Source organism: Procambarus clarkii, chromosome 55, assembly GCF_040958095.1.
Source record: "Procambarus clarkii isolate CNS0578487 chromosome 55, FALCON_Pclarkii_2.0, whole genome shotgun sequence".
NCBI classification, from domain to species: domain Eukaryota; kingdom Metazoa; phylum Arthropoda; class Malacostraca; order Decapoda; family Cambaridae; genus Procambarus; species Procambarus clarkii.
Window position 1 is genome coordinate 17,309,733 of NC_091204.1, and position 23,874 is coordinate 17,333,606.

The 23,874-nt window shown below is 39.2% G+C and overlaps 1 protein-coding gene across 4 annotated transcripts in view; it reads left to right on the forward strand.

Moving 5' to 3' along the window:
- Positions 1 to 21,788, forward strand: part of LOC123755483 (PCNA-interacting partner) — a 45,706-nt gene extending 23,918 nt beyond the window's left edge. Inside the window, exons 1-12 of one of the 4 annotated variants that reach the window (XM_045738248.2) lie at positions 3,038 to 3,163; positions 9,863 to 10,015; positions 10,871 to 11,070; positions 11,628 to 11,770; positions 13,179 to 13,332; positions 13,748 to 14,248; positions 15,145 to 15,299; positions 16,999 to 17,206; positions 17,752 to 17,900; positions 18,720 to 18,842; positions 19,231 to 19,396; positions 20,048 to 21,788. In XM_045738248.2, the coding sequence (XP_045594204.1) occupies positions 9,871 to 10,015; positions 10,871 to 11,070; positions 11,628 to 11,770; positions 13,179 to 13,332; positions 13,748 to 14,248; positions 15,145 to 15,299; positions 16,999 to 17,206; positions 17,752 to 17,900; positions 18,720 to 18,842; positions 19,231 to 19,396; positions 20,048 to 20,314 (2,211 nt within the window). In that variant the 5' untranslated portion in view covers positions 3,038 to 3,163; positions 9,863 to 9,870 and the 3' untranslated portion in view covers positions 20,315 to 21,788. Of the gene's footprint in view, positions 1 to 3,037; positions 3,164 to 8,566; positions 8,699 to 9,862; positions 10,016 to 10,870; positions 11,071 to 11,627; positions 11,771 to 13,178; positions 13,333 to 13,747; positions 14,249 to 15,144; positions 15,300 to 16,998; positions 17,207 to 17,751; positions 17,901 to 18,719; positions 18,843 to 19,230; positions 19,397 to 20,047 lie in introns of those variants that run through there. The other 3 variants (XM_045738237.2, XM_045738257.2, XM_045738228.2) reach the window with 3 other exon arrangements.
- Positions 21,789 to 23,874: the final 2,086 nt, after the last annotated feature.

Genomic DNA, 23,874 nt, shown 5'->3' on the forward strand with positions numbered 1-23,874 from the left:
AATAACAGCATTTCACACTAAAAATACTTGGATATATTGAAATTTAGTAGTGAATTCCAATCTAGGAATCTCCTATGACTAAACTGTACTTTTTAATAATTTTTATGTACTTACTACTTATTATTAAATTATTAAGTACTTACTACTTGTTATTAAATTATTCAGTACTTACTATAATAATTAAATAAATTATTTATTTAATATTTAAATTAAATGATAAAATAATAGGTAATAATAAATGATTGTGTAGGGGGACAGGCAGCCAGTGTATATATACATGTTAGGCTTATACCAAGGTGCCACAAAGGTGCCAATATTAAAGACTGGGTAGCTGCCCGGGGCGGGCCCAAGGGCTGCTGGCGGCCCTGGCCAGGCTGAACTTCCGCGCCCTTATAATCACCATTGTTTAATAATCTTCACAGGGAGAAACAACTGTAAATATAGGAATAGTTTATTACAACATACACGGTAAAGAAAACAGCTCGGAAACTAAGGAAATAAAGCTGCCGAAAAAACATTAAAGTCCACTTCAAGTTCAAGTATGTTTATTGAGACAATAATAAAATACATCTCAAAGGGATAGAGTAAGTTGGATGAGATTGGTTTGATTTGGGTTACGTTGGTTTGGGTTGAGCTTGTAACGTACGTTTATGTTAGTTGTTGGGTAGATTAGATACAGAGTGTTTAGTGAGTTTCATATATATTTAGTAGTCCTGGATACAGCAGTGTCGTAGACGTTGAGACGGAGCTTGGAGCAGAGCAGAGAGCTGAGTGAGGCCGGAGTCGCGGAGCTCTATATGGGAGAGCAGTTGTAGCTGGGTGTGGTCCTAGTCTGCTGCCTGTTCTGTGTCGAAGCTGTAGCTGTCTTGGAGAAGATTAGAACTGCCTACACCGAGTGCTACATTCTTGATTGGAAATTGTATTGGTTTGTTATTCGATTGATTGATGAAGATTAAGCCACCCAAAAGGTGGCACGGGCATGAATAGCCCGTGAGTGGAGGCCCTTTTGAGCCGTCACCAGTATCAATAGATGATACTGAAGATCTGTGGAGGTGCGACTGCACCCTGCGTGACGGGAGATGTCTCCCAGTGTTGTTATTCTCAAATAGCTTGCTTATATACGGTGACTACACCTCACAATAAGATAGGAGGGTTGAAAAATCATTACATGTAAATAGGGATATAGGATTATGGCTTGTGTAGTTAGTGCTAATTAGTTATGCCATTTAGATGATGAGATAATGGAGCGAGTATAAGTTTACTCGCTACAGGACTCCCTCTGCCAGGGAATGGATGAAAAGCAATACAACAAAAAATACGAGGCTACTGTTCCCTGGGTCGCTGTGGAACATGTAGTCTGGTACCATAAGATGCAGGCAGTGTGTAGGACAAGCTCGGTGTAGCAGGAGAGAAGATAGTGCATGATTGTTGCGTCCTTGGGTCGCTGGTGGAGCATTTAGATCCGGGGCGGATGGGCTTGGGCACGTAGGTAGGACAACGAGGGAATCACTGCAAGAGCTGAATTGTCCTGGAGGCGACGAAGAGTCGGAAACGCAAGCTGTAAGTCCTGTACTGCGCAAAGTGCTTGATTCGACAGAGTATCAGAATGCAGTGAACGTGTAGATGAATGTGGCGAAAGAGCAGCTATCGTGGGAGTCCCTGTAGAACAAGCAGTGCCCTGGCAGCGACGGAGAGGCGGCAGGACAGGCTGTAGATCCCACATGATGTTGTTGCTGATGAAACTGTCAGACGAGTGAGTAACGATCGTGTAGCATCAAGCCGTAGCAGATGCAAATGCAGAGATGATCGTGATGAAAATCATAAATGTATCGAGGGTGTTAGCAACGTTCCATGACAGGTGGCAGCGGTCCACAGCAAGCAGCAGCAGTAGTGGAGGTCCAGTGAGAATCCATAATGTAGTCAGTCGTGGCTGGGTATCGTCGAAACTCTCCGGGGTCACTAATGTAACGTACGATTATGTTAGTTGTTGGGTAGATTAGATACACAGTGTTTAGTGAGTTTCATATTTATTTAGTAGTCCTGGATACAGCAGTGTCGTAGACGTTGAGACAGAGCTTGGAGCAGAGCAGAGAGCTGTATGAGGCCGGAGTCGCGGAGCTCTATATGGGAGAGTGTTGTAGCTGGGTGTGGTCCTAGTATGTTGCGTGTTCTGTGTCGAATCTGTAGCGTTTTGGAAACGACTAGCACTGCCTACGTCGAGTGCTACATTCTTGACTCGAAATTGTACTGTCCGCTATTCTGATTGATTGATGAAGATTAAGCCACCCAAAAGGTGGCACGGGCATGAATAATCCGTAAGTGGTGGCCCTTTTGAGCCATTACCAGTATCAAGAGCTGATACTGGAGATCTGTGGAGGTGCAGGCTGCACCCTGCGTGACGGGAGATGTCTCCCGTCACGCTATTCTTCATATATCGCTTGCTTATATAGTGACAACACCTCAGCTCCCTCCGACAAGATGAGAAGAGTATTACCTGTCATTGGGGAAAGGATTGTAGCTTCTGTAATTAGTGCTAATTAGTTATGCTATTAAGATAATGAGATAATGGAGCGAGTATAAGATTAACTCGCTACAGTGGTAAAGCGCGCGCCCGGCTCTTTGACCTGCTGGCCGGGAAGGATTGATCGGGCGACAATACTTAACTGTTCACCCGGCAGAGAATTGGTTGTTAAACGATTTGGCGGGTCGTATTCCGGGGAAAAACATTAGGATTAAGGACCTGCCCGAAACACTATGCATGCTAGTGGCTTTACAAGAATTTAAGAACTCTTTTTATATATATATAAACAAAAAATTAAAAAAATCCTCATGTGTGCGATGAAACTTGTATCTGGCATAATTAAAATATTAACTTAAATAATTCGCTTGTTAGACAATATATGATATTCAGATCTATAAATTACTTTAGTAATTTATAGATCTGTGCCTATAATGCCTATAATCTGTGCCTATATATGCCTATAATGCATATATAAATATTAATTTACACATTCCTGGTGATATACGCTAGGAATTTCAATATGGAGTTCAAATAATTTTAGGCAGGGGGTCTCTGGGGCCGGTTGGTCGCATCCGGGTCATCACGCTACCCCCGCCAGTCGTCAGGAAGCAGCGGCGGCGTGAGCATGTCGCTCCCGTGTAGGTAAGGCTGATAATTTTTTTTTGCTATCTGAGCAGTTGGGAGGTAGCATGAATATATAATCTACCTCCACCTACAATGCTTAATGCATTTTACATTTGTTTGCTATTATAACAATGAGTTTTTGTAATGTCCACGAGGGTCATTGTTTCCGTATTGTTTTTTTCATCCGGGTTGTGTAGTATTCAAATGTTTGTATTCCACTAATGCTAAATAGTCTGTCCTCTCTCGGATATTGTGGAAGATTTTGAGGATCATGATTTACCAACTTTATATGGGGTAGGATATTATGTAGAATACACTTCCCCATAGTGTTAAAGCACCCCATCGTTAGGCTAGGCTCGTTAACGCGGCGGTCGAAAAGACGCATTTATTATCGACTTTCACGTACTGTGTATTAAAAATAGTATTTATCGTGTATAAATTAATTTTATATTTAGTGTTTAATTAGGCGTATAGTACGTTCGGTTTCTTTGAGGTGCTTCCGGGGCTTAGCGTCCCCGCGGCCCGGTCGCCGACCAGGCCTCCAATCAGACCAGATCAGGCCTCGGTATTTAGGTTCTGTTGGCAATTATTTGCACTTGAAGTATGTGGAGGATGAAGCATTTACCTGTCCTCAGGCCAGGCTCGCCTACGCTGCCGCCCAACCCGCATTCGTCAATTTTATCGCAGTGCTAATTGATTTCGTCAATAAAGATGTTAATAATAATAATAAGTGCGAATTCAAAATTATTCTCGCGTATAAGGTAATATTATTTTATCAAGTTAATAGTTTTAAAACTAAGTTTAGTGACAAGCGACAGTTTTGTGTACAAATACTGGAATATATGAACAACTTCCTAACAAGAAGGAGCGGGGACACCCTTCCAGGAACTGAATTTACCCGAGGGCCACTAACACTAGTAGCCTCGATAAGGGCAGTAATCCGGCGGCTTGTCAAAGGTCCCCCCATTTGCCCTGATGATCTTTTCCAGCTTTTTTTTTTTTAAATCCAGAAGAGTTTCGGCGTTTATGGCATCAGCGGGTAGGTGGTTCCACGGGTTTACAACCCTATGGGTAAAAAAGAATCTCTTGTTTCCTGTCCAACATTCTGGTTTGTTGAGTTTGAACCCGTTGCTCCTTGTTCATGTAACATCTGACCTTCTGAAGACATTGTCCTGATCGACATCCTCCAAATTGTTTAGTATTTTAAAGGTTTCTATGAAGTCCGCCCTGTCATGCCTGGTTTGTGGTGTTGTTAGCCCTGTGGCCCTCAACCGTTCCTGATACGAGAGATGACTAAGCTCTGGTATGATTTTTGTCGTAAGACATAGCTCCATAGCTCTGGTAAGACATGGCTACAGAGCAGCTATGACTTTCTGAAGATGAGGTCTCCATGCCTGGATGCAATAATTCATGTGGCGGAGCACCAGAAACTTATACAATTGAAGGTCTACTTTATTTTCCTTGAAGGTAAAGGTACGCATGATTATTCCCAGGGTTTGGTTTGCTTTTTTACTGCCGCTCCCATTTGTTGTACAACTGTCAGTGATTGGTGGATTCTGACTCCAAGATAATGTTGATGATTTGGTAGTTGTGTACTGTTGGGCCTCACGTGATGGATTCTGACTCCAAGGTCCTTTTCTTTATCTATCTGTTGAAAGGTGGTGCTGTCAATTAGGTAGTTGTGACGTGGGTTGTTATGCCCCCACATTCAAGGTCTTGTATTTATCGACATTAAAAAGTCATCTGACCATTTGTGGAGTTCATGTAGATCTCTTTGTAAGGTTTCAATATGGCTTTCAGTTCCCACTTTACCACAGATCTTAGTGTCATCTACAAATTTGATGTGGTTTGTAATATTCTCATCTATGTCATTGATTTATATGACAAAAAGGGTTGGCCCTAAAATGGACCACTGTGGCATCCCACTGGTGGGGGGTTGGGTGAGATATTTGCTTGCTAGGCTTGCGATTACACAACTACTCGGGCTCCGGGGGTGTGACTTGTTGGGCTTCTAGTTGTTCAAGGTCGGGCTCCGGCTCGTGCATGGTTGTGCATCAATGGTTGATTGTGTACTAGTGCTCCAGGTTTGTTTTCTAGGGCCTCAATGGTTGTATGTTTGCTAGAAATCCGGGTTTCTCTTTTCGTACAGAGCTCAATTTTTGTTTGCTATGGCTCCATAGTTGCTTTCTAGGGCAAGTGGGCTAGTTTGTTTGGTAGAGCTACGAATGGAGTTTGGTTGGGCTCTGGGGCTGTTTGTTTAGCTTGGTGGGGGTTAGATGAGATCTATACTTGCTAGGCTTGCGGTTACACTACTGATTGGGGTCCGGTTACACAACTGGTGGGGGCTTTGGTTACACAACTGGTCGGGCTCCGGTTAAATAACTGGTCGGGCTCCGGTTAAATAACTGGTCGGGCTCCGGTTACTTAACTGGTCGGGCTCCGGGGGTGTTACTTGGGCTTCGAGTTGTGCATAGTCGGGTTTCAGATCGTGCATAGTTGTGCTCCAGAGGTTGTTTGTTCGGTTCGTTCATGCTAGGCTTGAGGTTACACAACTGGTCGGGGTCTGGTTACACAACTGGTCGGGCTCCGGTTACACAACTGGTCAGGGTCCGGTTACACAACTGGTCGGGGCCCAGTTACACAACTGATCGGGCTTCGGGTTACATAACTGATCGGGGGATGGAGATGTCACTTGGGCTTCGAGTTGTGCATGGTTGTACTTCAGGTGTTGTTTGTTCGGTTCGTTCATGCTAGGCTTGCGGTTACACAACTGATTGGGGTCCGGTTACACAACTGGTGGGGGCTTCGGTTACACAACTGGTCGGGCTCCGGTTAAATAACTGGTCGGGCTCCGGTTAAATAACTGGTCGGGCTCCGGTTACTTAACTGGTCGGGCTCCGGGGGTGTTACTTGGGCTTCGAGTTGTGCATAGTCGGGTTTCAGTTCGTGCATAGTTGTGCTCCAGAGGTTTTGTTCGGTTCGTTCATGCTAGGCTTGAGGTTACACAACTGGTCGGGGTCTGGTTACACAACTGGTCGGGGTCTGGTTACACAACTGGTCAGGGTCTGGTTACACAACTGGTCGGGGTCTGGTTACACAACTGGTCGGGGTCTGGTTACACAACTGGTCGGGGTCTGGTTACACAACTGGTCGGGGTCTGGTTACACAACTGGTCGGGTTTCGGTTACACAACTGGTCGGGCTCCGGTTAAATAACTGGTCGGGCTCCGGTTAAATAACTGGTCGGGCTCCGGTTACTTAACTGGTCGGGCTCCGGGGGTGTTACTTGGGCTTCGAGTTGTGCATGGTCGGGCTTCGGTTCGTGCATAGTTGTGCTCCGGAGGTTGTTTGTTCGGTTCGTTCATGCTAGGCTTGCGGTTACACAACTGGTTGGGTTCCAGTCACATAGCTGTTTGGGCTATGGAGGTGTCACTTGGACTTTGGGTTGGGCATAGTCGGGCTTCGGTACGTGCATGGTTGTGCTTCAAATGTTTTTTTGTATGGTTCGTTCATGCTAGGCTTGCGGCTACACAACTGGTCGGGGTCTGGTTACACAACTGGTCAGGGTGTGGTTACACAACTGGTCGGAGTCTGGTTACACAATTTGTGGGGCTTCGGTTACACAACTGGTCGGGCTCCGGTTAAATAACTGGTCGGGCTCCGGTTAAATAACTGGTCGGGCTCCGGTTACTTAACTGGTCGGGCTCCGGGGGTGTTACTTGGGCTTCGAGTTGTGCATGATCGGGCTTCGGTTCGTGCATAGTTGTGCTCAAGAGGTTGTTTGTTCGGTTCGTTTATGCTAGGCTTGCGGTTACACAACTGGTTGGGTTCCAGTTACACAACTGGTCGGGCTCCAGTTACATAGCAGTTCGGGCTATGGAGGTGTGACTTGGACTTTGGGTTGGGCATAGTCGGGCTTCGGTATGTGCATGGTTGTGCTTCAAATGTTTTTTTGTATGGTTCGTTCATGCTAGGCTTGCGGCTACACAACTTGTCGGGGTCTGGTTACACAACTGGTCGGGGTCTGGTTACACAACTGGTCGGGGTCTGGTTACACAACTGGTTGGAGTCTGGTTACACAACTTGTGGGGCTTCGGTTACACAACTGGTCGGGCTCCGGTTAAATAACTGGTCGGGCTCCGGTTAAATAACTGGTCGGGCTCCGGTTACTTAACTGGTCGGGCTCCGGGGGTGTTACTGGGCTTTGGGTTGTGCATAGTCGGGCTTCAGTACGTGCATGGTTGTGCTTCAGATGTTGTTTGTTCGGTTCGTTCATGCTAGGCTTGCTGTTACATAACTGGTCGGGGTCTGGTTACACAACTGGTCGGGGTCTGGTTACACAACTGGTCGGGGTCTGGTTACACAACTGGTCGGGGTCTGGTTACACAACTGGTCGGGGTCTGGTTACACAACTGGTCGGGGTCTGGTTACACAACTGGTCGGGCTTCGGTTACACAACTGGTCGGGCTCCGGTTACATAACTGGTCGGGCTCCGGTTACACAACTGGTCGGGCTCCGGTTACGTAACTGGTCGGGCTCCGGGGGTGTCACTTGGGCTTCGGGTTGTGCATGGTCGGGCTTCGGTTCATGCATGGTTGTGCTTCAGAGGTTTTGTTCGGTTCGTTCATGCTAGACTTGCAGTTACACAACTGGTTGAGGTCTCCTTACACAACTGGTCGGGCTTCGGGGTGCACAATAAACCACCACTCACTTAGGCTCGGCTACAAGTACCTCTGGGAATTTGTAACATCTGCTGATGTAGATTTGACTAAATGTAAACTGTCAGCAGAACTATGCACATATTTTGCGTCATTATATAATGGAATGTGAAAAAAATCGCGGAATTTAGAGATAACACCATCAATAGTGTCCAAGAAATGTGTAAGTACTTCATTCATAATGATGTGCTGCCCGAAATCTTAGCGAAGTATCCGAAATTTGCTTACTGTAGGTAATGCATGCACATGATTGTAAAGCTGCCGCCCAGTTGGGTGGGTGTGCAGCAAGACTAGTAACTGTGTGACTCGCTATAGATGTAAAATGCCTTATATAGTGACTGTTGTGAGCCTCTTGTTGAATCACTTGTGACACAAAAGATTATTGATGTGTGTACTTGTGTGGGTGATTAAATATGTATGTGTGTATATTATATATATATATATATATATATATATATATATATATATATATATATATATATATATATATATATATATATATATATATATATATATATATATATATATATATATATATATATATATATAGTGTGTGTGTGTGTGTGTGTGCAGGAATATTAAAAAAACAATTAACATCGTGTAGTGTACTCTATATATCAAAATATATTACTCTGAAACCCGTATCAATCACTCCAAAAAATTGGGCTACTTTATTCGCTACTTCGCTACTTTTAGACCGTCAGCTCGCTACTTTCCGCAATTTGGCTCTGGCAATCCTGCTTGAGCAAAGTCCACAGAATTCAAGTTGACAGATGTGCTGGTAGCCCCGTATGTCCTGTAATTTGTGTTAATATTCATTTACTCGTGGATGAATGGTGAGTATGAGGGGGTAATAGGGTAAGGGGTGTTCCTATTTCCTTAATACGACCATCCATTACCTCCTAAATGGGGTCGCTTGAGCGTAATCAGCAATTTTTGGTGTGTTTTTGTCCAGAAAATCAAATTTTTAAACCTTTTTTTCTCTAGATTTTGTAGCTTGTATGAACCTGAACGTTTGGTATTCTATAAATGTTGAATATTTGTACCATTTTAAAGGGTTAATGGTACAAAATGGTTCACTAGCATGGGGTTAGGTTTGGTTTAAACATTTTGTGTTTAAACATCCCCAAGCGTCTAATTTTATTTATTTTATATTTATATATATATACAAACACACGCACACATTATATATATATAATATAGTATACATACACACAAGAAGGTACAATGGGTTTGAGAGTATGTAGCATTGATTTTTTTACATTCTTGTTAAGCCACTTACTCTCATAGCGTTTCAGGCAGGCTAATGGTACGAAAGGCTGTACTGTACAGTATATGTCTCTCTTTAGCTCAGCCTAGCCTAACTGAATGCTATTTTGGCAATCAATTCTTTTTGAATATCTGGCCATCAATGTCTGGCTATTTTGAATGTCTGGCCATCAATTCTTTGTGAGACAGGGAATGCACTTATTTACTGATTGGTATTAGTCTGTGCATTACTTTTAATTACCCCTAAGTGTAGGTGCGGGACGGGAGCTGTGCTCGTTGTGTCCTGACTTCCCAGCACAATGTCGTATAACGCTTTGAAAATATACTGACGGTTTTGGCCTCCACCACCTTCTTGCCTAACTTGTTCCAACCGTCTACTACTCTGTTTGCGACAATAAATCTTCTTATATTGCTTCGGCAGCTTTGTTTAGTTAGTTTAAATCTATAACCTCTTATTCTTGAAGTTCCAGGTTTTGGGAATTCTTCCCTATCAATTTTATCGATTCCTGTTACTATTTTGTACGTAGTGATCGTATCCCCTCTTTTTCTTCTGTCTAATAATTTTGGCATATTTAATGCCTTATATATACTAGAACCTGCCCAAAACTCACAAACCCATTGCACCGTCTTGTGAATAAATTATTAATAATGTATTATTATTATTAATAATAATAGCACCTTGTATGTATAAATGTATTATTATTTTATTTGAAATGCTATTCCTTTTGCAGATTTGGCCATGAGTGAACCCGAGAAGCAAGTTTTGGTTCCATCCGAAATTAACAATACCATGGATGCGACAAAAGTGTTCTTCACCTCGCCTTTGGACAGTACCTTGCAGAGAAAGGCCTTACTTGAGAAAGTTCATGAATACCTAACTGAAGGTTAGTTAGACCCTCTCTGTATAATGCACTAATTTAAATTATCTGGGTTAGAGATTAACATTTCTCTTAAGTGAAGATTATAGAGTAAATAGAGGAATAATATTGGTGTAAAGTCCTGGTTAGGAAGAAAAGGATAGGAAAGGATGTGGCAGGAAGAAAAGGATAGGAAGGGATGTGGCAGGTAGAAAAGGATAAAGGGATGTGGTTACAAGACTGCATGAATGTTGTGCCAACCCTTATACACAATTGTTGAACATTGGTGTGGTATAATCATGACAAATTATAGAGCAGTACAACTGAATAACCTTAGGATTATACAGTATATGATTTTATGAGTATAAGTAACATAAATACCTATTACATCTTAGAAAGTGTGAAGTGCAAAAGTCAGAATATTGTAAGATAGGTAAGATAGTGTTAAGATATTATGGTCATGTTGAATGAATGGATATTCAGTGGTGTAAAGTGTATTTGAGAATTTGAGGGCAGGAAGAGAGGAAGGACAAAACGAAAATAAATCCTTGTCTGTGAAGTGGTCGGATTACTGCTGTTGATTTCTTTGAATGGTGGTGCTATTTCTTCATGTCAAGTGCCAACCAAATCTAGAAATGTGTGCTAAAGATAGGTGTTATGCCTGTAGTTGATTGTCGAGGATCGACATCTTTGCGGCCTGATCTCTGATGTGTTGCTTTTAATATCTTAATATCTTTAATGTACATTTTCATTTCACTTTCTTTAGTTGTTTAGTAGGGCAAATGATAAATTATAGGCGAATGATAAATTATATACTGTCTTGTGCAGCACCCTAATACAAACACATGGTGATGTCTCCCTTTCTTTTTTTGTCTTCAATAGAAAAACAAAATGTGGCATGTGAAGTGATTTACTTAGGTCAAGTTGAATGGGAATCTGTTGGCCAAGTTTCAAGTCTGACCTGCTTTGTCATGTCCCTGTGCCGCAAATTCAACCTCATGTCGTCTGAACGGACCATTCTCCTCTCCCTACATGATCAGTACCAAGCAATTCAGCTGTGTTTGGCAAGGATAAACAAAAAAGTAAGTAAAAATAATTTTATGTCACGATAGTATCCCCATCTGGGAAGGGTTTATTGTTGTTGTTATTGCTTTGTTTATATTAAGTTTATTTGTTTCTGAATATCATTAGTTATGCCTCAGAAACTTCTTTAGTTGCATTTATGAAATTAATGGTTACACAGAGAATATGGTTTACAGTATATATGATCTGAATGAAGGAAATGCAATTGTACCTCAAAATTTCACTGCAATAATCATTGGAAAATGTATCAGAAATGAATAGAAAAGCAGTGTACAGTACTTAAATTGGCTCCAGATGAAGGAAAGTGGGTGTGATGAGGTTATCACCGATTCACCTTGCAAACATTGCAGGTCAGCATGTGATCCTAGATGGTCCAAGTACAGTACAGTAGTTAGGAATCATTCCTTCCCTTCTGTCCTATCTCACATCCTTGTCCTCATATTTCTTCCAAGTACTACAGTACTAGTGTATAGTTTTACTGGCTTGGTGCTTTCTACTGATTTATTTGACGTAGTAGATATCCACTGATATCTACCTTACCATTTATTATTTACAGAAACATGGAGAATTTATGGCAGCTGCAAGTGATGTTTTGGATATATGGAATGAGCTGTATAGAACGGCTTTAAATTCTAATTTTGATTCAAATGAAGGAGACGATGACAACGATGAGATACTACCAAGTGCCCGTCGTGCAAGGTTGGTTAGTTACTAGTCTTTACATTTTCCATATAGTGTGGAATAGTGGCATTCCATATAGTTTCTGTATAGTGGCACTCTTGAGAAACTGCATTTTTTTTTTCCTACCACAGACGTGGCCACACATTTACAATGCTAATCAGCATATATAAATTTTCTTCTGTCCTCCATGGACAGGGTTAGAGATGTGTTAAACATATAGTTCAGGGGTTTATTGAACAATCAACCACAGAAGGTGATTCGGTGCTTTTTTAAAATGCTAAGCTAACCTACATACGTAAATACATAGATACAGTACACAGATTTACGTATGCCCTACATAGTGTTCGATGTGTCTTTTACATAGTGTCATTAATGTGCATTTACAAAGGTGAAATGTAATTCTGATCAGCTTCCATATATACTTTATACACATACATACACACACACATATACATACATATATACATACACATGCATTCACATACATATGTCTCTTTTACTCTGACAGGGTGAGATAGCTGATAATATTTTCTGGTCAAACCGGCTGATATTTATCTTTTTAGACCAGAACACATTGAGATTTTCTCAACAAAATATACCTAATTACAGTATTGTACTGTACACTAAAAATGCTTATAATACCAGTATGAGTAAATATCACTTTAAAATATGATTTATCAGTTGTTTGAAATTAATTACAGTAATGTGTGGGTCATATTTAATGTGAGCTATTTTATTTTGTGTTGATTTAGTGAGCTATTTTACACCTGCTGGACTTGTTGAACATGTTTATACTTTCCCTCTGAGACTCTCATATTTTATTTCTATTGTGTTACTGTATAGTGATTCTGTGGATTGCAAAGAATGTTTTTCAATTTTATTATTTCATTGGATTATAAAAAAGTAGTAAAACAGTGTAGCGAGTACTTTGGCTAAGGTCTATAGGAAGAAAAATGCTAGTTGACTATTCATAAAATGAGAGAATTAGTGCATGAAATACGAGTGATCTTTCGGTAACCAGCCTGGTGAAGGAGTATGCCGTTGTTACTAGCACTATTTCTGATGCGCTACAGTAACAATATACGAGTATATATAGTGTGATGCGATATACGAAATCATGGCTCCAACTGATTTACTGAATAAAGTATATTGTGTATGCAAATTTCTTTTGTGCAGGAATGCATCATTTGGCCACTTTATGGCCACAAGGCCATATAGTTTCAGTCCAGAGGTAATGCATTTTATTCTTTGATGTATTATTGTATTATGAATTTGTGATTCTACAGCTGTACTATAACATGTTGATATTATGGATGTGTGAAAATTTGATATAATTGGGTAACTATTTCAACATGTCCCATTTTCATATGCTTTTTTTCTTATGTTCTCAAGTTGTATAACTACTAATATTTAAGCTATCATACAGTTATGATCCAGTTGTCAGAGAAATGACTGAAATCACCCAAGATTACCGTGAATTTATGAAAGACTCGGGCTGCTTGGACCATTTCATTATCTACAGCTGCTTGAAGAAAAACATCAAACAGAACCAAGAGCTACTTAAGGACATTTTTTCTAAGGTACTGTGGTGGTAAGATATATAATGGACTAGCATATGATATTTTCTTATATTTCTAGTTAATCAAATCTCCTAATACACCCTCATGGGACTTCATTAATGTGGAATGTTTCTTATTTGTCTTATTTGTGATGGCTGTCCATCACGTACACTGTAGATACAGTACTTCACTCTTGTACATCCTCCTTATAGTTTTGACAGCTATCATCTCAGTGTTAAAAAAACTATCATGAAGTACCATTATTTTGCTGCTACCTCACTTACATATTTTTTAATCCACTATTTTATCCCCGCACATCACATCTTTTTCTGCTGCCATTTGTCCGAAAAAATTTAAATGGGAAAGTGAGTATTAATATAATGGTAATGTGTTAAAAGCATTTTGTTTCAAGAAATTTTGTATTTTTCCTTTGCAGGTATACATTATTGAAGGAGTGAATCAGATGCCAGTAATGGAAAGAGAACTACTGAAGCTACTCCTGAATGGGTCACAAATATTCAAGCTTTCATCTGAATTTCCTGTTGCACATAATTCAGTTGCTTCAGATGACTTTAACATATCGGGCATATTTGAAAATGATGTCCCTTCTTCAGTGTTAGAAGATGGAGATACAAAAGTAAACGAGTTGCACGATCATTCACTCAATGAAGCAATGACAGTTGAAGTGGGCATTATTAATAGTTCTTTAACTGATTATGTTAATAACATTTCCAAAAGCCCATGCAAGACTCATATTAGCAGTGATTCCAAGTTCTACATAGAACAACTCATATTTGCACATCTCCGGCTTTTAATAAATACACGTGATGAGTTGGCGTTGACACTGGTGTGCAATATGCCAGGAAGGGAGATCACACAGCAGGGCTTTACTGATATAAGACTAGAAGCTCAGAAGAAAAATATGCCCATGTATCAAGTAAGATATTTCAGTCTTTAGGGAATTCGTAGACATCTTACACTATGCTGTATTCGTCCTGTTTTCTTTATTGTTGCAGTCTGAATGGTTACTATGTATCTTTCAACATTCATATATAATTTCAAAAGTTAATTACATAGTTTCCTCTACACATCAACAAATTATGAATGAACCCGAGGAGCTCGCATTGCCTGGTTGTCCTTCTCTGGCATTATGCTGCTTAAATTTTACGAACATTTCCCTGGATTAGTAGAAATATAAATAGAAAGTAATGACTGGATATAAAAAACAGTCGGCAGATCATGGTCTGTGGTAAACAAGTAGTGCAAGCTTTTTAAAATAATTTGTGGAAGGGAGAGCAGCATCTAGGCTGCAAATAATGAGTTAATAGTTTACTTCTGTACCCGCTTGAATGATCAAATGTTATTGCCATGTTTTAAGAATTTAGATTTTCTAAAAGGAATATTCAGGCTAATTTGAACGTCACTTATTTTTGCTGTGTCTTCCGTACTAAAAGCATTGCTGTCAGCATGTGCTAAATGATCATTGTATTTACACATTTTCTCCTCATTATTGTATCTTCTACTCATTTACTGCTGCCCGTGTTCAGAGGCCCTATTCAATATCTCGTATTGAATAGCTGTGAACAGTGCATTGATGCTGTGAAAGAGGATCTTAAATTTTTCTTTTCTGCATTCTCATTTCTTGTCCACATACTCAGATTACCCAAGAATGTTCTACATATGAATATACAATGCTAGTATTTTTTTTTGTGTGAGTGTGTCCCAGTCAGTAAATGATAAAATAAGAAATGTCTTGATTTTATAAAGCCTTACCAAATTCCTTATGCATCATGTCATATTATTTACCTTAAATTTAATATATATTTTTCTCAGACAGTGTTGTCATTCATCATGCGTCAGAGGCTAGGAGGGAAGGGGTATCAGGCGGACCGAAACAACCCAGTGTTACTCCATGTTAAGCCTCTTGGAGAAGTCGTAGACTCCATCATGAAACTTCAGAATATTGTCGAGGAAGAACCAGACACTAAGTAAGTACTGTATTCTTTGAATAATTGTTTTTTAGGTTTATATCACAATCGACTTGAGAATGGTCCAGGACTGACTGAAACGTCGTCGTCCCTTCACTTTCTAGTGTGTGGTTTGGTCAACGTTTATATCTCCTGTTTCTTTATTTTTCTTTGAGTTCAATTTTACTTGTGGTTGACAGGATACTACATGAGAATCGTCAAATTATGGTGAATTATGTTGGTTCAGTGAGTGCACATTATGTGATTGTTGCAAGATCATATGTTATCAAGGAAAATACACTATGAATGAAGTTGCACTACTGTACTTTTAGAAAATGTGACTGTGATGTAGCATTTGGATTGTTTAAATTCCACAGGGATATGATACGTGTTTAAAGAATTATGTCTTGGAACATTAATCTTTGGACTTGTGTCCCCAGTCTTTACAGTTATTAGTATGTAAGCCAGTTAGACACCTTGACAGAGTTGGTATTATCCACTCAGACATTGCTGACAGAAGCAGATATTTGGTATCCATTTGACCCAGTTTAGTCTCGGGTGGCCAAACTAGAAAGGATATTTGTATAAGTAGATGTGATTTTTTGTTTTTCTTTCTTTCTTTTTGCACTATGGATTATTTAGCTTAGGGTTTATTTCATCATTCCTTAAAGTAGATGAGGATAAGTGGAACCAACTTGGGTAGAAATTAATTGGGGTTCTAGAAGGGAACATGTTGAGATGCTTTCTTATTTTTATCTCTGGTAATCTTAAAACCCTCCAGCGGTGTTTGGTTTGACACCATCTTCCCTGAAAATAGAAGAATGGGTACCCTAAATACTGCACAGATATGAGGATGAGTAGTGCAAAGTACAAAGTGAAATACCAGTAGTTGATGAACTGCTCCCCAACAATTCTCAGTAATGGCATCCTCGATAAATCGAAGTTCAAAACTTGAGGGTTTTTCTTTCAACTGGTCAGAAGCCACCACCATTGCTTATAGCATACTACACACACTCTGGCACATTTGACATGCACGGATCATAGCACTATCTCTACTCTGGGATTGAATCATGTTGCAACACAAGTATCCTTAATCAGTTGATAAGGAAAGAGCAGCACCTACTACCCTGGGTGTTCACACTGGGTGAGCCAAGCACCCTCTTGTTATTCACACTTACCAGTTAACCCATTAGCTTGGAGCTGGGTGAATCCAGCCAATGTAGTCTAGAAGCATACTTTGAAAACCCATGTCCCATGGGCTACCTAGAGATAGGAGTTTATTAGCGGTATTAATGTGTGATAATGTCATAGATTTCTACCGTGGGTGTTTTGCCCAAAATGGCATCATTCGCTCTGTATGACATCATCAAAATTGCAGTTGGGCTATTGTGAATAAAGTGTACACAGAAAGTTCTTGACCTATTTTAATTTTTGAAATGACCCTTGGTAGGAAAACCAAGGTTTATATACAGGACAGCATTGCATAGTCATCAAAATAAAATCATTAAGCATGAACATCTTATATTGCTTATTTGCTTGTAAAACTTAAGATGCTGTTTAAAACTGATAAAAATTATATGAAATATCAGGCTGTTAACCTTCCAATGGCATAAAGTTTTGAAGTTTTAAGTTATTTTGCAAATAATAGATAGAATTCTGTACAATTCTTATGAACAGTACTCCAATAACTTGCAGGATTTAATTTGTTCATTGCTTTCAGGAAAGGGGCATTAAAAGTCATGTCCACACTAAAAACAAATTTGATAAGAATGCAGGGGTGTGTATTTAAACGGTCTACTGTGGAAAAGGTGTGGAATGGCCTCAACTCTGCACTTGTTTATTTACTGAACGCAATTGACGAAGCAAGTGAACCCAAAGTACATCCGAACAATATCCAAACAACAGGTTCTCTTCGACCTTGCTTGAAGGTTAGTGTTATTTCCATATTTTTAATTTTGTTATGATCATCTATATATTTCAGGAAAGAAAAAGGACTGGTGCAATCTTAGAAAAAGTCTTAGAAAAAACAAGATAGGAATAGTTGAAGCCAGAAAGGTGGATCATAGTGCCTTAATATACCTTGCTTTAAGAATTCTTTTGCATCCTTTTTGGTCAAGTTTCTCCTCAAGCCATGAGAGTGGGAACTGGGTAGTGATACCAATGCCTCACTCAACACTAGTCTACATTCTCAACTCTCACTCGAGGATCCAGGGTATGATCCCAGGGTGGAACCAAAATTGTTGGGTATCTTTTCCTTCACATGATGCCTCAGTTCACCTATCAGTATATAAGTACCCGAGAGTTTGGCAGCTGTTGTGGGTTGCATCCTGGGCAAGGTCAGTAGTTGGACCTAGTGGGAGACCTTGATGCACGCTTTAAAGGCTTCCTTTCCCCAACAACAGGAATTATTATTACAGTATAAGGACATTAGTATGTTCAGTTAATGCCTATAACATTACCCTTAAATTTTCAGCATTTAATTCGCTTGTGTGATGAAGCTGGCGGACATGTCCACGATGAAGGCATTGTAGATGCTCTTGGAGAGAACTTCCTCACGCAGTGCAGTAGTGCCAGAAAGTGTACCACACCAGTAAGGATACCAACAGTCCTATCACTCTTCAGGTCAGTGGACCCCTTATATAACATACTTGATAAAGGTTCAGGACATATCGAAATGTCTATCCTATCCAAAATCCTTATCCTGATCCCTTCCAAATGCTATTTAGTCATAATGTATACTCTGTCATGTCCTCTATCATGTATACTACTACAGCACAGAGTGCCTCATAAAAAAAATGCAGCCTGTCCTCCTGTTTTGGTAGTACTAGTACTTATAGTAACAATGAGAACCATAGTACATATACAGTCGTACAGTACAACGCAGTTAGAAAGTAGAAATCGGTACTATTGAATTTGGACAAACTGCAAAAGGTTTTCTATTTATGTTGCAAAGATAAACAAAACTAACCTAACATTCCTAGGCCTAATATACAATATCTGAGGCCTAATATAGCACATGTGTGTGTTATACTAGGCCTAGAAATATTTGTCTTTTAGCTTAATTTTTTCGGACTCTATAAAGTGAACAGTACCAAATTCTACTATCTAATTGATTAGAACATCAATTTTTGTACTATTGTTCACATAGTTGCAAAAACTACTATTTAAACAGGAGAATGGGTTGAAAAATGGAGAATTGGGGTACCAATAATTGTTGCAAAAAGTTTGTTTTATTGCCTGGCTAAATAAGATGTATAGATAACAAGATGAAATAAATAATAAATAAGACATATAAATAAGATGAATAAGTCTTCAGTTTTACTTTCTTGAAATGTTCTTTTATTTGCCTTAGTTGTAACTTTAACAATAAAAAAATGAAACACAACTGAAGCAGGTAATTTTAATCTCTTTAATTCGCCTCTCTCTCTCTCTCTCTGATAGATCCCCTGCTGAAGGTGTGTGTGAAAATATGGATGCGGCAGATACAGGTGAAGACGACTCTTTACGAATGCGACTTTTAAAGAAGTCCGGGTTTGGAGCCACTCCTGTTGCATTGCCTGAAAGGTATGCTTGTTTTATTCCCTTTTCATTGGATCATTTTTTTCTAACTTTCATTAAAATGTCAAATGCATTGTTGCATGTAATAAAGAATAACCTATTAATTAACAAATCCACAAGGGCCGTGATGAGGGTTCGAGCCTACCCACGGGATGTTCCCAGATGCGCCTTAGTCAGCTGTACCACAACATGGTCAAAAGTTATGCTCTGTGTGTATAACTTATTAATAGCTGTAACATAGCATTTACTCCTAAAGATTTGTCATTAATTTATGTATATTTGACACTGGCTATGTTCAAGTTTACTTCAGTGTTCATATTAGTCATAATTTAATATTATATTGCATTTAATGTGTTAATGTTTCCTTTCATGACATGTAATCTTTATCTTACAGACATCATTCAGGATGTGAATGGGCTCCTGACAGCCTTTCCCCTGTGAGCAAAGGCACACCTTGTCATGTTCCAACCTCCCCAATCACCGGTCCCACACTCAAAGTTCTCGGCATGATGAGTAAATCTAGCCAGCATTGGAGAGATATTGTGGAATCTGTTTCTCAGGTAAGAATTGGCTTATAAATAATTTGAGTACTGTATCAAAATTCATGAAAGAGATAGGCTAAATTGAAATACGATCCTTAAACTTTGATAGAGAATTGCAGACTACAATAGATCAGTCATTCTTCCAGAACTCTTTAGTTCTGTCTTGGCTATCGCCGCCACCTTCCGCCTCGGCTGCTGTGTCGTAGAAGGGACTTAGCCCAGATGTAGTAATTACTATAAGTCAATATCAGAAAGGATACCTACAGTACCTAGGGTGGGTACCTTTCGGTGGATATAATTAGGAGCTGCCTCGCATGGGCCATATATGCCTTCTTTAGTTTAATTATGTTCTTGCATATTATATTATTAAACACTTGTCTGATCAATCTTTGAACTTTGCCCTGCATAGGGGCAAAGTCCAGCCAGCCAGTGGCTAGCTGGCTGAACCGAGCTTTCATGGCATTTCCTTTTAATCTATCTTATGAGACATAGTTGTATTAAGCATATAATTTTGTTGGTTTGCATATTTCACTTTGCCCCAGCTAATATAGTACTTTGTGTATTAGTGATGTATTGATAAATTCAGTTACCTGTATAACCCTGTTAAAGTTGGTTACTTTACCAAGCTACGGTACAGAAAAGTAATTGTAAATTTGTTTAATTTAACAGAGCCAGAGAGAGGAGACCGACATTGCTGAAACTTCTTTGCCAAAGAACAATAAAGGTGCCCCTGCAAGCAAAAAGTTCCAAAATAAGAACACACTAGAAAAAAGCAGTAAAAGATCTCTCTTAAGTGACATATCAAATATTTCTAAAGAGTCAAAATGTAAAAAGCAGAAATCTTCATTTGAAAACAAACCAAAGAAGTGTGCAACTGTAAAGAAGGGAACTCTTCCTAAAGGACAAAAGCCAATCACATCATTTTTTAAGATGTAGTTTATTCATTATGTGAATGAAATTTGGAGTAGCCTATTGATAATACAGTACATATTTTTTGCTACATGTGCAGGCTTCGATAAAAGTGGAAATAAACAGGTGAAAAACATCTTCAGTAAAACCCACTCTCTTGTCTTTGCATTTCTCTACTTAGCTGTCGCTTCCTTTGCTCTGTTCAATCATTTAACATAAATGTGTGAGCTGTTAAGAAGACAGGAGAGGAAAAAAAAAAGATACATAAAAATAAGTGAAATAAGGTTAAAGCATTGACAAACAGTATTCATGAGATTTGTGATGTGGAGTTTGACAGAAATTTAGCTTGCCATTAGATAGTGCTGCAGTGTGAGGAGGAAGCCAAAGAATAGATATATCAGTGAAGAGAGTTCACTTTTCACATATCCCCCCTTCCTCACCCCTCTACTGCAGTTCTTCTATGGATAATTGTAACACACACGCGTGCACACGCACGCACGCAAATTCTAAGGAGCACTTGCCCTATGATGGTCAGTCGGCAGTAGTAAGGCTTGTGACTTGCGGAAACAATATATAATAACTGTAGAGGAGACAGTCTGTTCTAACATGCATTCTAAGACATATCAAAATAAGATGAGACATCAAAAATGAAATGAGATGAGACATCATATGATATATGCAGTACTTTGCTGGGTTCTCAGCCATATTGATGTTAATTTAAATGTGTGGGGATGTTGCTGCTAGGGAAGCTATCTGCTCTTGTTCCATCTCCTGTAAAGGTATTCCTTATTCCAACTTTTACCCGGTTATTCATTCCTCCATCCTTGCCCATTGGCAGGGCTGTTGGTCTTCTGTTGTTGGTAACAAACTGCGTACTCTTAAGTGTAGTGTTTCCCCGTGGCCTTCCTCCTACCACTATAACCGGCGGTGGGAAACGGCTCTGGCGAGATTGCGTCTAGGCCATAAACGCTTAACTTATGGTCACTTAATGGAGCGCCACCCTGCTCCTTAGTGTCCAAATTGCATTGTCCCTCTTACAGTCGTGCATATCCTTGTTGAATGTCCTGACTTCCAGGACGAGCGTGTCTTGTTTTCCGATCATCTCTCGCGGTCACTAGTCCCTCGATAGAATTTTTGGTGAATTGGATGCTTTTGATATCGTTCGCCTTATGTGTTTCTGTTCTCGTATTGGCATCTTTGGTGATATTTAGCACCCTCTGATTATTCCGCACATTTGATGGTGCTACATAGCCTTTCCAGTTTGGTACCTTCCTTTGATAATTAATTACTTAACATTATGACATGTTATTTCTAATCCTGATGCACTTTATTTATATCTTATTTTAGTATAACAGCACCAGTAAATGTTATTTTAATAGTATTTTGGATTGTGAGCTTCAGTTCAGTTATTCATGTTAATATTTATTTCAGTGTGTGAATTTTGTTTTCAGAATGTGTTGGTTTGTTATTCAATAAATATGCAGTTTATGCTAAATTGCAATGCTATGCATTATTTCCCTCTCGATACTGAATTTGAGTTGGTACATGTGAAATGACATTCTGTGAAAATTTGTTGACCTGGGGCCAGATTCACGAATCAGTTACTCAAGCACTTACGAACCTGTACGTCTTTTCTCAATTTTTGGCAGCTTTGTTTACAATTATTAAACAGTTAATGAACTCCGAAACACCAGGAGGCTGTCTATAATAATAACAACAGTTGATTGGGAAGTTTTCATGCTTGTAAACTGTTTAATAAATATAACCAAAGCCGTCTAAAGCTTGAGGAAAGATGTACACGTTCATAAGTACTTGCATAACTGCTTCGTGAATCTGGCCCCTGGCATTTTAACCCATAAATGAGTTTTGTTTGCCTTTCCTATATAAATGGGTATAAATATATATATATATATATATATGCCTTTTGTGGGTTAAACCACCTTATTGGTGGGGAAGTCAAGCGAGTCTTCATGTGACTGTGACTTCATGTGACTTCGATGTGACTGTCACACTGTACAATTGAAACGGTTCCAGAACCTTGGTCTGGATGGGTGTCTGTGATGCAATAGGCACACTCTAAACTCAATCATTATCCTGATAATGTTTTTTTAGATTTAGCTGGTGATAACCTCTTGATGTCAGAACTTCTGACTTCTCTGTTGAATCTGGAGGTAATGAACACAAATGATGACAATGTGCTTTAATTTAAACTGCTCCAAGGAAACTGTAATTATTGATAATTTGAAATTAAACAATTAATTAATACATTCAATTTGCACTGGTCACTTTTCAACAGCAGTATACTGGAATACCTATTATTAATGAGCTGTTTATAGTAGTAGATTTATAGATATATAGATATAGTATATAGTAGATTTACTATACTATACTAGTACTATATACTATATACTAGTACTATATACTATATACTAGTACTATATAGATATAGTAGATTTTCTTGCTAATAATTTAACATTAGTAATAATATTCCTGTAAAAATGACTGAAATGAAAAGGCTAAACTGTATAAAATAAATAATAAAATCATAAGTATTTACTCAAAAATGAAAAAAAACTGGAAAAGATTTATTGGTCCATACAAGGCAGCTCCTATTTATATCCAAACAAAACTCATTTATATGTCTATATACAGTACAGTATATCTCTAAACTTTGCATGAAACAAGCCATTGATCCCACTATTGTTACCCAGTGATTTGTTCCAAAAATCAAGAACCCTATATTTATCCAAGAATTTTTTAATCTAAATTTATCCAGTTCGAAAATGGAACTTGATAACTACCCTACAAAGGATGTCTGATCAACTGAACTGCTGTTCATACATGAGACTGCGAGCAGCAGTGTCCAACATCCTGGTTGACTAAACCGGGTCAAGAGGCCTGGCCAGAGTACACTTGCTCTTCTGTCAGTCTTGCACAACAAACTTCTTACCGACAACCAGGTTTGCTTAGAAGTTATTTGTCCTATAGAATTCGTGCTTCACTGGTGCTGTAGACTTTTGGGTTGTTTGGGTTACAAGGCTTCAAATAGGTTAACAAATATGCAGAGCACTGTGGTTGAGGGTCTTTACTCCATAACATCAGATAAACAAGAGTGATGCCAATGGCCAAATCACTGTCAGTTTCACTTACACATGATGATATAGGCTTCCTTCCATTGGCTACGCTAGGTTGTGTAACCTTTATAATGCCGTTGGTGAATATGTCAAGAGGTGCACCAGGTAGTACCATCTTGTTAAAAAATAATACAGTAAAAACACAAATACAACCTGACATCAACATTGTTAGATACATTTATACATCTAATATTCCCTGGTAGTCTCATGAAGGTTGTGAATAAGTACGAGGAGGAGAATTTAAAATTATTTAAATTGAGATATTAATATTGGGTCCTGAAATGTGGATAAGGAGTTTGACTTAAATTTTTACATTTTTGTTTCATGTGGGATTTTTGAACAAATTAAAAAAAACATAGGCAACACTTTAAAAAAAACAGAGGAGATAAGCAAGGAGACTACACTGCCCAGTGCAACAAGGGCCGGTTACACTCGCCAAGACAAAAGCGTTCT